This window comes from Anguilla rostrata, chromosome 2 (genome assembly GCF_018555375.3).
Source record: "Anguilla rostrata isolate EN2019 chromosome 2, ASM1855537v3, whole genome shotgun sequence".
NCBI classification, from domain to species: domain Eukaryota; kingdom Metazoa; phylum Chordata; class Actinopteri; order Anguilliformes; family Anguillidae; genus Anguilla; species Anguilla rostrata.
This window is the reverse complement of record NC_057934.1, coordinates 68,819,854-68,834,563: the sequence shown is the minus strand read 5'-3', so window position 1 is coordinate 68,834,563 and position 14,710 is coordinate 68,819,854. Positions and strand designations below refer to the sequence as shown.

General features: G+C 55.7%; 1 protein-coding gene across 2 annotated transcripts in view; it reads right to left on the bottom strand.

The window, feature by feature from the left end:
• smurf2 (SMAD specific E3 ubiquitin protein ligase 2) overlaps positions 1–14,710 on the bottom strand; it is a 75,494-nt gene that overhangs the window by 39,535 nt on the left and 21,249 nt on the right. For both annotated transcript variants that reach the window (XM_064324275.1, XM_064324276.1), the window contains exon 2: positions 1,310–1,348. In XM_064324275.1, the coding sequence (XP_064180345.1) occupies positions 1,310–1,348 (39 nt within the window). The remainder of the gene's footprint in view (positions 1–1,309; positions 1,349–14,710) is intronic.

Here is a 14,710-nt window from a genome sequence, read left to right as displayed (position 1 = left end):
CTTCCACTTTTAAAAAAAACTAAAAACTAAAAAAAACACAATAGAGGAACTTAAGTCTGAGGCACTGCTAGACTAAAACAGGTCTGTTGAGATTGTGAAGGGCTTATGGGCTTTTGAGATTGCAATAAAGTTTTTTTTGCATTAGTGTTGTCAAATTCAGTTGGCAGTGTAGTATGCGGGACAGGGACCCGGCCTGGGGTGCAAAGAGTTGTGGGTTCGACTCCCAGCTGGGCTGCTGCTGTACCATTGGGCGAGGTACTTAATCTAAATCGCTCCAGTAAAATATCAAAACTGTATGAATGGACTGGACGTTTAAAACCTTTTTCAATTTTACATCGGTGCACGTTGCTCAAATTAATTGTATTTCTATTTATTCCTCAGATCACTCTCGGTTACGTTGAAAGAGACAGTCACGGTGTTAGAAGCCATCTTGGAGCCCGTCGTAAACGCGCTTTCACAGATGTGCTCGTGCAAATAACTTCAGATAAATTTAGATTCTTAAAAAATGGCCACAGCTGTACTGTTTATATGAGGGGGGAGGAGCTGAAATAAAAAGCATAATTTCTTCACACGAACATAAATGTTTTGTGAAAGGTGACTGGTAGGGACGACATAGCTCAGGAAGTAAGAGCGGTTGTCTGGTAGTCCTGGACGTGTCGAAGTGTCCCTGAGCAAGAGACCTAACCCCTAATTGCTCCCGACGAGCTGATTGGTCCCTTGCAGCCTTTCACTGTTGATGTGTGAGTGTGTGTGTGAATGGGTGAATGAGAGGCATCAATTGTAAAGCGCTTTGGATAAAAGCACTAAATAAAAGCAGTCCATTTACCATCCGTTTAGGGACACGTCTCTGTCCTGTGCAAGGCAAACCCAACGTTGTGCTGTAAAATTGCCCGTGCGAAGCGGGGGGTGGATCTCCCTGCTGTCAGCTTTGAAGGGGAGAGAAACCCTGCGACACTTTCTGTGAAAGATTCACTTCAGCACTCGGCTGTAATGGCCGCTTTGTCTTGCACCATAAAGCTCAATATTAGATTTTTTTAGAAAATAAAAGTCCCTCTCAACCCCCCGCTCCTGAAAGAGTCCCCCCATAAGGCTGCTACCCTTCGCCCTCTCGCTACTGAACGTGCCGCAAGCTGAGCTGCTCGCTGGCTGGTCCTATCTGCTCAACATGACCCACATATTACTGGAGTCCTGGGGGACGTCCCACACTGCAGACTTCAAAGCAGACAAGCACTGGCAAAAAAAAAAAAAACTATGGGAATTTGCAGGGGACGGTGGTACGGAAATAGAGCTTTAAAAATGGGTTACTTACGAAAGAAGTCTTTCTTCGACAGGTTTTTCGCACACAGAACTGCGGGAAGAGGAGAAAAAGGGACGTTAGTGTTTTATGAAGACATAAGAACACAGCCATTCCTCACATCATCGGCGATGGAACAACACGCGGTATTACAAAGACCTGCAGCGATGTTTCGCAATGACAAAGATAAAATCACAAGCCGGGTAAAATTAAACCACAAGGACAGGTTTTTTATTTTTATTTTTTCCCCTCCCCGTTTGAGGACAGGTTCCACTTTGTGCCTTCACGGACCTTTCCCATTTCTCTGGGTCCCTAGGGTGCACGCGAGAACCGGGGGTTAGGCGAAGCTATTCCGGAAGCAGGTTCTCTAAAAACGCAACCTCCACATTATCCTGGAATTCCTGGGCTGCTTGACCCAAATCTGTGGTCTCCCGTGGCAACCACGAGTGTAAAGCCATGCATGCAGACACATCCCCCTCCTCCCCCTCCTCCTCCTCCTCCCCCACCTCCTCCTCCTCCTTCAGGAGTGGCGGGGAGCCTCTCTGTTAAATATTGAGCAGACGAGCATTCTTTCCTGCAGGAAGTGAGCCCCCCAGGGTCCACACCACAGCCAAGCCGAGGGCTTTCAGGAGACCAGCCTATCAGAGAAGGCTCCCGCGGGCCGGGCGTGGTGTGGGTGTGGTAATGACATCACAGGGGCTCCTGACGCAGACAGGTGAATGGAAAGCATTTCCCGCAGTGTACAAAGGAATGTGGCGACTGCATCAGCGTGTTTGCGCTTGTGTACACACACACCACACACACACACACACACACCACACACCGCACACACAACACACAACACACACCGCGCACACACGCACGCACACACACACACACCGCGCACACACACACACACACACACACAACACACCACACACACGCACGCAGAGGCCAAACACAATGCAGCACCATAAATACTCAGAGTAATGAAGGGCTTGTGAGGAACGGGAGCCCGTCTCAGACGCACGCAGAGCTCAGACTGCCGAACAGCGCTCGGACTGCCGAACAGCGCTCGGACTGCCGAACAGCGCTCAGACTGCCGAACAGCGCTCAGACTGCCGAACAGCGCTCAGACTGCCGAACAGCGCTCAGACTGCCGAACAGCGCTCAGACTGCCGAACAGCGCTCAGACTGCCGAACAGCGCTCAGACTGCCGAACAGAGCTCAGACTGCCGAACAGAGCTCAGACTGCCGAACAGCGCTCAGACTGCCGAACAGCGCTCAGACTGCCGAACAGAGCTCAGACTGCCAAACAGCGCTCAGACTGCCGAACAGCGCTCAGACTGCCGAACAGCGCTCAGACTGCCGAACAGCGCTCAGACAGCCGAACAGCGCTCAGACTGCCGAACAGCGCTCAGACTGCCGAACAGCGCTCAGACTGCCGAACAGCGCTCAGACTGCCGAACAGCGCTCAGACTGCCGAACAGCAGCTCAGACTGCCGAACAGCGCTCAGACTGCCGAACAGCGCTCAGACTGCCGAACAGAGCTCAGACTGCCGAACAGCGCTCAGACTGCCGAACAGCGCTCAGACTGCCGAACAGCGCTCAGACTGCCGAACAGAGCTCAGACTGCCGAACAGCGCTCAGACTGCCGAACAGCGCTCAGACTGCCGAACAGCGCTCAGACTGCCGAACAGCGCTCAGACTGCCGAACAGCGCTCAGACTGCCGAACAGAGCTCAGACTGCCGAACAGCGCTCAGACTGCCGAACAGCGCTCAGACTGCCGAACACGCCAGACCCGACACACGAGCCAGACTGCAACAGCGCTCAGACTGCCGAACAGCGCTCAGACTGCCGAACAGCGCTCAGACTGCCGAACAGCGCTCGGAGCGATGAGCACACAGGAGCCCGAGCGTGACCCAGAGAGCCGGGCGAGCGAGAGGCGTAATTACAGCCCAGCGTCTCTCTCTCTCTCTCTCTCTCTCCCCCAATACCCCCCCCGCAGCGGGATCTCCAGCACAAGGCCCCTGCCCTCACCCCCCCCCCCCCAAAAAACAGCTGTGTGTAGCTGCCCCACTCAAACAGCTGTGAGATTTCATAACAGGGGCGGAGGGAGAGGAATGTGTGGTCCATGGGAGACGCGGCTGTGTGCGTGTGACCCCCCCGCACTGCGGCACGGCGCCCCGCCGCCTTATCGCCACCCCCTCCCAACCCCCCCCCCCCCCCACGCCCCCCCAACCCGCTCCCCCGTTACCGCCGATCGGGGCCTCCTCCTGCAGACTCACGCTCCGAGCCGCGTCTGGGACAGGCTGACTTTGAGGTGGGGGGGGGGGGGGGTTAGGACGCCTCACAGAAAAGGAGTGCGTCAGCGCGCCCGTCTCTGTCCTCGAGGGCGATCCCCAGACATTCCTGAGGAGGACTGCGGAGAGGAGCAGTTGTCTGGCCTCGTCAAGGAAAGGGGGGTGGGCCGCGTGGGGGGGGGGTCAGGGAGTCTGACCCCTCTCGCCCTCCCGTTCACCCTGAGACAGACTCCAGGGTCTGCGTGCTGGGGAGTGCCAGAGAGCAGACTGATGATCCTCACACTCTCTGTGGAATGTGCTAATGGGAGGGGAAGAGGGGGGCAGCCGAACCCCGCCCCCCTTTGCACAGGTGGGCCAATCCAAAGCACCGCTTCAGCGGAATGACGCCGACTTTCCGTCCACAGCCCACGCCCCTCCCCTTGGGGCGGCGGCTTTTGGGGCGGGGGCTTCACCCGCCGCCCGCCGCCAGGCGCCAGCCCTGGCGAGAGCACGGACTCTCTGAACCCAGCGCGCGTGCGCTAACGAAACGCAGCTGCCCCGCAGAACGGGCTCCGCCTGCGTAACCCGCCCCGCTTGCCCCCGCTCGCCCCCCGTCCGCACCAGCCCCAGCTCGGCCCCACAGAACCGCTCTCTCCCAATGAAAGCGAGATACAAGCGTTTGAGAGCAGGGGCCGCAGGGGGGCCGCAGGGGGCCGCAGGGGGCCCAGCGGGGCTCCACGCTGCAGCCCTTTCAGCTCACACACAACCTCCTCCCCGCGTCCTCGCTTGTGCAGAGCAGCACAGTGGAGCCGCAGGCCGCTCTCTGAGGGGCGGAGCCTGCGGGCCAGGCGGCGGGCCGACAGATGGCCGCTCGTCCGGCGGTGACCGAGAGACAAAACCGCCTTTCTCCTGCCACACCTGCAGCGCCGCCCGGCACTACACCCGCCACAAAGGAGCTTCACGCGCTCCATTCTGCTCTGCTGTGCGCTCTCCCTCTCCCCCCCTTCCTCCCTCCCTCCCTCCTCTCTCTCTCTCTAACCTCACTCCAGCACCTGCCAATCACGACGGGGCTTTCAAAACCAGAGGTCCAGACGGGGGCGAGGCACTGGTGAACACCCACGTTTCACTGCCAGCCTCCAACAGCAGCATCCAATGAGCACTCAAATGAGAACAGAAGCATCTGCGGCCCCAACACAGGCCCAACGAAGCCCAAACGCAGGCCCAACGAAGCCCCAACACATGATATCTTCTGGGCAGCTGAGTCTTTTCATGGAGGCTGTGAGCTGCCCAGAGGCTAGCATGCTACAGAGAGGCAGTGGAAGAAGTCAATGAGCTTCTGACAGACAACAGCTTCTAAAAAACACAACGGATAATGCTAGAAGAGACAGACTAATGCACTGATCTGTGTAATTTAATCAAGCAGCTAATGCTAATTTTAAAAAAAGCAACATTGCCTGCTGGTTGTAATTAAGCACTCTTAAAAACTGTTATTAATTAATAATGTGAGCCAAAGTAAGTGGAAGGGAGGCTGTTTATTTAGGTGCATGAACGTGTGAGTTATTAGTTTAGGAAAACGCCCTCCTGGCCAGCCCACAACAGAGCGGCGATATCCCACTTACAGGCCACTCCGTCCGGGGACCCGAAGACCGAGGAGAAATCCACGTGGTGTGGTGTTGTGTGGTGTAACACGGTAATCACATGACTCATTAGCATTTTACTTCCTGTAAGAGGAAGTTAATGAGGAATAACAACGCACTTCTAACCTGGCTTAGCATCATAATGGATACATACTACATACACGCGCACATTAAAATGCTAAAAAATCAGGTGTTTCTTCAGTTCCCTGAGCACTATTTAAACAGGTGTTGAGTGGCCCAGCGAGCAGAGACGGCAGCTGCTGGTCCCGCCGTGAGACGCCGCCCTCGCCTGAGCACTTCCGGAGAGCCGCACGGCAGCCGAGCCTCATCGACACGCCTCCACGTGCACAGGGAACGGGGCGCGGGCGCGCCGGCGCGTTCACCTGCGTTACCGCGGAAGCGCCGCGGAGACCCAGCTCAAGCGCTGCGGGGGGAAGATGGAAGGTGAGCGGCCAGGGTCTAAACCTGCGTTACAAGCCAACCTCCCCGCCCCCAACCGCCCCCCATCCCCTCTACGGCCGGCACTATCTACCCACCGCTAACTCTGGGCCCACAAATATGCGCCTTGTGTAAACATTTACGCTAAATGGAAGGGGGGAGGAGGAGAAAGATAAAGACGAGACTAAATGCGAGTCTCGTGGGAGAGAGAGGATGGAGAGGAGCTAGTAAGGACGGCATTCTGCCCGGCGCGTCACTCTGCTCCCAACGACCGACCCATGCTCACCTCGGAATGGATAGCGACCGGTCTACTCGTTCACTCCTCCCTCCCTCACCGCCCATCCCTCTACGTCTGCCCTATCTCCCTCCTCCTACCCTCTGGGCTCCCCAAATCCCCTTTGCTTTACCTAATAAAGGTTACTCTATCGTCTCTCTCGGGATCAGGCTGATGAGCTTCTGCACTCGCGCAGTGAATAGCCTGCCTCTCAAGTGACCCTCACCCCTTGCTCCCCATCTGGTATCCTCTCTCTCTCTCTGTCTCCCTCACTTCTCCCCTCGTTCTTCTCTCCCCTCTCTCTCTCCCATCTCCCCTATCTCTGTTCCCACTCTCTCTCTCCCCTCTCTCTCTCTCCTTCCTCCCACTCCCTCTCTCTCCATCCCACTCCCACTCTCTCTCTCCCTATCTTCCTCTCTCTCTCTCCCCCCTTCTCCCACTCTCTCTCTCCATGCCGGGCACTGCTGTTTGCAGGCTTCTCATTACTTATTTACAGGGGGTGAAGGGCAGGTGATGGAGCACTTTCCATTCTCACGTCTCCCTCCCAGGCTGCCTCAGCGGCCCTGCGTCCACACTGCCCTAAAACACGCTGCCACTGTGGATGTGGGAGGAATGGGAGGAGGGAGGGAGGGGAGGATGTGGGGAGGAGGAGGGAGGATGGGGGAGGAGTGGGGAGGATGTGGGGAGGACAGAGGGGGAGGATGTGGGAGGACGGGAGGATGTGGGAGGGGAGGATGAGGGGAGGAGTGGGGAGGACGTGGGGAGGGGAGGATGTGGGGAGGACGTGGGGAGATGTGGGGAGAATGGGGGGATGTGGGGAGGAGTGGGGAGGATGTGGGAGATGGGGGGGTGTGGGGAGGATGTGGGGAGGACGTGGAGGGAGGATGTGGGAGGATGTGAGGAGGATGTGGGGAGAATGTGGGGGGATGTGGGGAGGATGTGAGGAGGGGGAGGGGAGGATGTGGGGGACGTGGGGAGGATGTGGGGAGATGAGGGGGATGTGGGGAGGACGTGGGGAGGATGTGGGGAGAATGCGGGGTTGCTAGGGACAGCAGTCGCTGTGGTAAGTGCGCACTGGGTTTCGGGTGCCTCATTTCCAGCTGTACGGGACGGTAGACACGCTGGGGTCCCGAACCCCGAACAGGGGCCCAATTCCTGGCCTCGGGAGAGGGAGCAGCGAGCGGTCGCCGCGGGAAACGGCCGCTGAGCTCACCTCCCTGTGCGGACGGGCTCCAGGAGGGCGGGTAATGACAGGGAGGGGCGGCGGCGGCCAGCGCAGGGCCCAGACCTTTCACGGGACGGGGCTAAACTGGGACGGGACGCGAAAATAGCCCCGGCGTCCAGGGGATGAGCCGGAGAGCTCAGCGGCAGCGGCGGTGGCAGCAGCCACCAAAATTACAGAGCCGGCAGACAACCGGGGCACCAACCAAATTACCCTGGAACAACGGCAACCGGGACAGCGACCGAAATTACACAGACGCTCAGACAAATCACAACACGGGAGACGCGCGGGGGAAACAAACCAAATTACACCCTGAAAAACAACCGTCGGGACACCAGGCAAACCCCGCTACAAAACCGACCGTCTGGGAGAAACCGAATTACACGGAGACACACGCAGGGCCCCAATCACACAGACCCCGTGCTTCTGTGGGAAAAAGTTTTTTTAGAACTGGCCCAGGCTGTGAAACGGGGCCCGGGACGTCCAGGGAAATGTGCTAGCAGAGCCTCGCGCGCTCGCCCGCGGTCCCGTTCCTCTGCGCATGACCGCAAAGCGCCGGGCTGCCCACCGGAACGCCGCGAGCGTACGTCGCCGCGGTCCCCGTCTCTCTCTCTCGCGGCGGCCGCGGTGAGGGGCGCTGGTCCGCGGGGCCTGGTCCGCAGTGAGGCGCGGGGGCGGGCCGCACGACCCACGCGAATCGCCGCCGGGTCCCTAAAACGCCACACTGCAGGGGGGGGTGTGGAAAGCGGGGCCACAGGCTGGGGAGAATCGCCTCGCGGTCGGGGGCAAAAGTCGGTGCCGACACCCCCCCCCCGCACCGCTCGCCCGACGACCGTCTGCATGGGGGAGGGGCTTGAATGGAGAGCAGGCGCCTTGGGTTCCAGGCCCATTCATCCTGGGGGGGATGAGATCCAGTGGGGGGATTGGGGGGGGCGGGGCTCCTGGCATTAGCAGGGATTGGGGGGGCCGAGGGGACGCGTCTCAGGAGCCCGACCGCACAGCAGCGAGAGCCACTCGGGGGCGCGCTAACAATTCCACGAGGCTCCGCCTCCACTCTCCCCCCCCAGCCCCGCTACGCCCCCCGCATTACCCCTGCGTGCTTCTGCGAGTCTGCTCTCTTTAAATGCCCTCTTTCACATCCTTCAATAAGCCCACATTTCCTTTCTTTGCACATCGTTTCATTCAGCCCAAAGCAGCAGAAATGAAAGCGAGGGCGTGGAAGGGGAGAAGAGAGATGGAGAGAGCGAGAGGAGAGGACAGAGCGTGAGAGAAGGAGAGAGAGAGAAAGCGGGAGGGACAGGGGGAGAGAGAGAGCAAGAGAGAGCGAGAGAGAGACAGAGCAAGAGAGAGAGAGAGCGGTAGAGGGACAGAGCGTGTGAGAGGAAAGACCAGCCGCAGCTGTAGAAACACAACGGCATGTGCTGGCTAATTCACTGCGGACAGATAATCAAACGGCCCCTCACACGTTCTAATCTGAGTAACACTCTAAGCTGCTGACGGCGTCCTCCCTGTGGTCCAAACGTTCAGCACAGCGCTGCAGAGAGAGGCGGCGGCTTGTGCACGTGCGGATATTCTGCAGAGAAGGGGGGGGGGTTATGCCAAAGGACACACCCAGTGCAGGGGCATACCCAATGCCCTAAGGATGACACGCTGCCTCAGAAGGCATTTTAACAGATGGAAGATGACAGCCGGGTGTGGGGGGGGGAGGTGGGTGAAGCCAGCCAGCATTAAGCTCTGGATGGAATTTTGCTTCTCTCCTCAGTCCGAATGTTAGATTTCTCAATACAACGTACAGTGCTCCGGGCTTGATTAATTATGCCTGCCATTATTAACCTGAGATGGGAATAAGGTCCCAGCACACAGGGCGTGTGAAATGTGTTAACTAATGCAGGTACTGCAAGGCAGGCGGGGCACTGCAGCCTTTGAGTGATGGCTGCTGGGAGATCTGCTCCTCAGCCTGTCAGCTACTCCATGGCTCCTGGAGCATTACTGGAGTCAACAATCCCAGCAGCGATCGCTCAGCTCCTGTTATTGCCACTAAAGACACATTACAGAGAGCACAGAGCAACGTTCTCATGAAGACCATCTACTGTACATTACTGTAACAGCTTCCAGTGACGATCTGCCTGGGGTCAAATACTGAAATAAACCAAAATATCCTCACCAGGAAAATAACATCTACTGACTGAAGCTAAAAGGGTCTAATAAATTCAGGGGGACCATTTAGGCAAAGGGGGCCACCACGGTCATAATCTCCAAAAATTCACCAAACCTCAAATTACCCTAAAGCAGCCAGGCGGTGCAGTGTGACAAAGAAACTTCCAGAATACCCACTAGACCTTCGGACACAAACCAAATATTTTTTTTGTGGCGTGGGTAAATGCATATTTCTTTGCTGAAGAAAACCACAGTTTCGCAGAAATAGTTCCAAAATAGCATTATCAACAAAAGTACATACTAGTTTGCCTGTACAGGAAGGAGGTCTAGCCTTTTTAACATAGGGTTAGAATTTCTACACGGTTTAAGAGCGTTATGACATGACCCTGAGGATGTGGCATTATAGCCCGGCTTTAAAGCTGCTGAAAAAAATTAAATAACACCCATCCCTTTAATTCCGGGTATGATTTGCACCTGCAAAGATATGGGAAACCTAACAGCCATGCAACGTAACATTTTAACGGCCCATGAGGGATGCCATGAACCTCGGTATTACACGGTCAATTTAGCCCAATTAGAGTCCAGATATTACTGAATGAAAGCAAGGTGTTGCGGTCAATTGGGGACGAAGGAGAAAGCCATTAGCAATCCCTCACGTTAACGGTGTTCGGACAGCACGACATGGCTTCACCCAGGAAAATACCACTTTCATTATTAAAGCAGGTAAACGGTTACCCCCTATATGGGTGTTCTTTGATGGACATCCAGATCTGGACGTCCAAATCCAAAATGTCGTTATATTCAATCCTTAACGTCACCAGTATCTGCCTACTTTGTGAATAGTACATACAAGAAATAGGAGATTTAAATGAGACAGATATTCATACTAACATTCTATGAAAATGGAAGGACATTTTTATCAACCATGGAAAATGTATTTGGGGGGGGGGGGGGCTGCTGGAGAGCTCATCCTGTAAAGATACTGGGGGGGCAGTGTAGTATAATGGGTAAGAAACTGGTTTTGTCAGCTAAAGGTCACGGGTTCAATTCCTGGGTAGGACACAGCCGTTGTACCCTTGAGCAAGGTACTTAACCTGCATTGCTTCAGTATATATCCAGCTGTATGAACGGATGCAGTGTAAATGCTGTGTAAAAGTTGTGTGAGTTGCTCTGGATAAGAGCGTCTGCTAAACGCCTGCAATGTAATGCAATGCAATACTGTCCTAATGCCTGGACGGGCGCCACAGTCTGGTTTCCAAGAGGTGCCAATAAAGCCTATATTTCCAGACATTCACGTTTATGCGACAGGCAGAGTTATCCTCTCTCGCTGTCGGTTTCGCAAAAGGGGGAGGGGACTTCAAAGGTGACGCCAACAGTTTCATCCGTACGCCGAGCTTTCGATGTGCGATTAATAATACTGTATCGCCAGCAGAGCCTCTAGCCTTCGCCGCAGAGAGTGCAGCCCTGGGCCCAGGCAACAACACCTTCTGAGGCAGGGAACAAACACACTTAACACACCGCATCCTAGGCTTAGGTAGCCATGGCAACCAAGACAGGCATCAAGGCTGCGAACGAGATTCTTCTGTTGCTGTTCATTTTCTCTGGACTCAGTTAAATGCGAAAAGACCGTTACTGAAAACTAGTTTGGATGGCACTCACAGACACCCGTTTCAATCACGGAGAAATGTCAGGGCTATTCTACACACCAAACTCCAAAGTTCTGCAGACAATGCAGTGAGACATTTCTCATACTAATCCATGCTGCAGTGCACACCAACAGCAGATGTCCCAGCCGAAATGATGCCAGACCAACACTGTTTAGGAGCATATTTTTCCTTTTTTTGGGGGGGGGGGGGGGGGGTATGTAGACTATGAAAAGAAATTCTCACTGAAAATACACCCCTCCCCCCATCCCCCAAACATTTCTTTCCAAATACCCACTGTGCCCTCCCAGTTGCATTTGTAAAGGGACCGGCTGGGGCCCATAGACTCCACTCCACTAATCGGGCCCCCCCCCCATCTCATTAACCGACCGGGAGCCCACAGAAGTGGGACAACCGCCTGCCACACCAGGGTACGGCGGCTTTAATTTGGCCAGAGCTACTCGGGTTAATTAGAACCCCCCCCATTTACTCAGCAGATGCCCTCAAACTACCAGCCCCCCCACTCCCCCCTCCCCTCCCTGTCAGTGCCAGCCCTCCTGCAGCAAGTCCATCTGCTCCGCAGAGCAGGACACACACAGGCACGGTGGGCCTGTGTATGAATGCACTCTAGCTGCAATGCGCCTCGTGTGAATGGACAGAAAGCAGGACAGGAGGCCAGTCGCTAATTCAGAAAGAAATAAAGAGGGGTGGGTGGGGGGAGGGGAGGTGCAGTCCCACACACTTTGTCTCCGAAACAGAGAAGGCTTCAGTAGATAATACCGCAGGCGTTCTACTCCAGCTATAGAGGAAACTTGCCTGATTTAGTTTTTTTTTTGGGTGGTGTGGGTGGGTTAAAGGTGCAGTCACCCACACTTTGTACTTGAGAAGTATAACGGCTTCAGTATATACCAGCGTAAAAACATATCCAGTAAAGGAAGCGCTCTGATGCGTCTACGATTATGTTTTTTATAATTTGTATGTTGGATATTACGCAACATACAAAACATTTCACGGAAAGAGCGTCTGAGCGTCACGATTCCGCCCCCAAATTCAGAGAAACGCACCGCTCCCCCCGTTTTCCCCCTCCTCAAACTGAACGTGTAACATCCTCCCAACGATCACACGGAGCAGCCCCCCCCCCCTCAAACGAGCGAAAATGACGCGACGCGGGAGGAATTCACCTTCCCCCCCCTGGTTCGCACGGCGTCTAAATCAAGCCTTCCGCACGCTGAACGCATTAGCAATCCGCGGCAGAACTTACACTCGGGACTTAGAAAAAAAAAACCAAACCACAAGTCCGGAAAACAGAAGTGTGGAAGCTTCACTTCAACTTGATTCTCCATTGTCTGTTTTCCAAAGAGCCCACACCACCGTTTCACAGAACACGGCACTAATGAAGATGACCTGGAAGCCACGGGTGGGCCCTAGCCAGGCAGAGACCGTTCGGTGGAAGCTATAAAAAGTGTGTTTAAAAAAAAACTGCAGATAAGACTGCCAGCAAACCCCCCCAAGAGCACGTAGTAGTTTTGGAGGAAATTTCTCAAGACTTCTTGGAAGTCCTTTTTTTTTTATTGTTTGATCACCCACGCTCAAATATGTTCATATCTTGAATCTCAGCAATGGCATCTCATTCCAAAGTACACAATTGCCTGCAACAGCTAACATTCAGTTTTTAGTCAGGGTGGCAAAACAACTTTCAGTATCTAAATGGCAAGTCGCTAGTTGAGCAACCAAAGAGTTTAAAAACCTCACAGGTGGAAGTTTCAAGCGGGTGGCCATTTCATAGCAAGAAAGAAACAAAACAAATTTTGGCAGCTTATGACATTACAATAAATAGCCTACTTACAGATACTGCCACAGAACTAAGAGCAAACAATTTCCTACGGACATTCAGATTTATGATTTGGGGAAAATCGGTCACAGAAGGGTCTGCCATTTTGTTTCAGAAACGGGACGCATCTCTGTCTCGCCTGGTAGGGGGGAGTGGTCCTGTGAGGGAGAATGCCATGGAAACACGTGCGGGACCTGTGCCAGCTTTTCGGCTGAGAATCAGGGTTCAGGGTTCAGGGTTCAGGGCTCCGGCTTCCCGCGGTCTCAGGTTCCAGTGGTGGGAAACCCCCCACCCCCCCAATGTGACCCCCGCAGAGCGAACGCACTTCTCCTGCGCGACCCCTCACGTTGCCGTAGAAACAGAGCGTGATTTTAAATTATTATTATTATTATTTTTTTTTAAAGGGGGTTCAAATTCATCCCCGGAACGCGACGTGCGTGTAAGAGGAGAGCCGGGGTAAGAGAATATCTGAGGAGGATGTTGCGGGGGTGTGGGAAAAGGGTGTGGAAAGTGCTGTGATGTGACAGTCGCCTGTTCCCAGCCAGTTACGAGGGGGGGGGGGGCAGTGCGCTGACCCTGGCATGCCGAGCTGGCTGACACATCAGCACCACCCCCCCCCCCCCCCCCCGCCCTGTTTTGACTCCTGTTTCAGCCCTACACTGTCTCATTCACAGCATTGTTCTATTGTAAACAAAGCGCTTCCTCTTCCCTTCCCTTCCTCCGCCCCTCCCTGCTCTGGGCCTGCGCACGCACAGGCCGGGCGGCTCTGGTCTCCGCCGCACTTCCTCCTGCCGGCCCAACCTCCACCCCTTTCCCCCGAAAAGCCCTCTCCCTGCCAGCTCTGCCATTCATTAAACGGCCTCGGGGCCCCCCCTCCCCCCGGCAGTAATCAGGGCCACCAGCGGGGCTGGCGGGAAAGAGAGAGAGAGAGACTCAGTCTCAGTGAATAGCCGCCAGGGTAGGAGCGCGAGGGCATCTCAGATTACTCTGCTCGGGTGCTGGTGAATGCTCACCTGTTTCTGACGGGCCTGTCTTTCTGAACAATGAGCACCTTTTCCACTCTTCCACTGTCGGGGTTGGGGGGGGGGGGTGGGGGGGTTTGCAGTGTTGCTCAGACTGAAAATGGCGATAAACTCCCATAACCCCCCCACCCCGCCCCCCTCCAGAGGCAGTGGGGCTCCAGCCTGAATGCTGCAGGACCAGTGTAGCCGAGGGAAACGCAGGGCCTGCCTGACGCCTCAGACCCCCCCACACCTGCCCAGCGCTCAGACCCCCCCGCACACCTGCCCAGCGCTCAGACCCCCCACCTGCCAGCGCTCAGGCAGGGCAGTTTTAGTGCCTGGGGCTCGGGATTGAGTGCTTCCCCCCCCCCCACCCCACCCCCCTGACCTTCACGCTGCCCCGCGCACCTGGACGTTCGCTGCTTTGCATGCACCGTTCCTCAGGGTTTACAGAATTTACATAAATACAGGCTGCCTGGGGGGGGGGGGCAAGGGGGGGGGGGCAGCGGCTTACATCTCGTCTCGCTTGCGGTTTCTCAAACCAAACAGTCTGAACTTTCGATCAATCCCCAGACGGCACGTATCCCGTACAGAGACGGCGAATCATTTCCCATCTGGCAGCGGATCAGCCTGAGGAGCAGGGACCGCAGATCAGCCGGGGGGGGGGGGAGTCTCACTCAGGGAAATGGACGCACCAGTTTTATTAACCTGACAAACCCCCCCCCCGGGGCTGACAGAGCTGGTGTGTGGAGACACGCCCCCTTTACCGGCAGACGCGCTGTGTATTCTGCACACGCTGGGCGTACGGTCGCCGTCGCGGTTACGGTCGCCAGAGAAACGGGGCCCACTCTGGCCCGCCGAGAGACGCCGTCTGGCTGAGGGGACTCATCTGCACCCTGGCCACGCTACCGCCCCCTCCCTTCACACGCCCCCCCCACACATGGAGAGGAG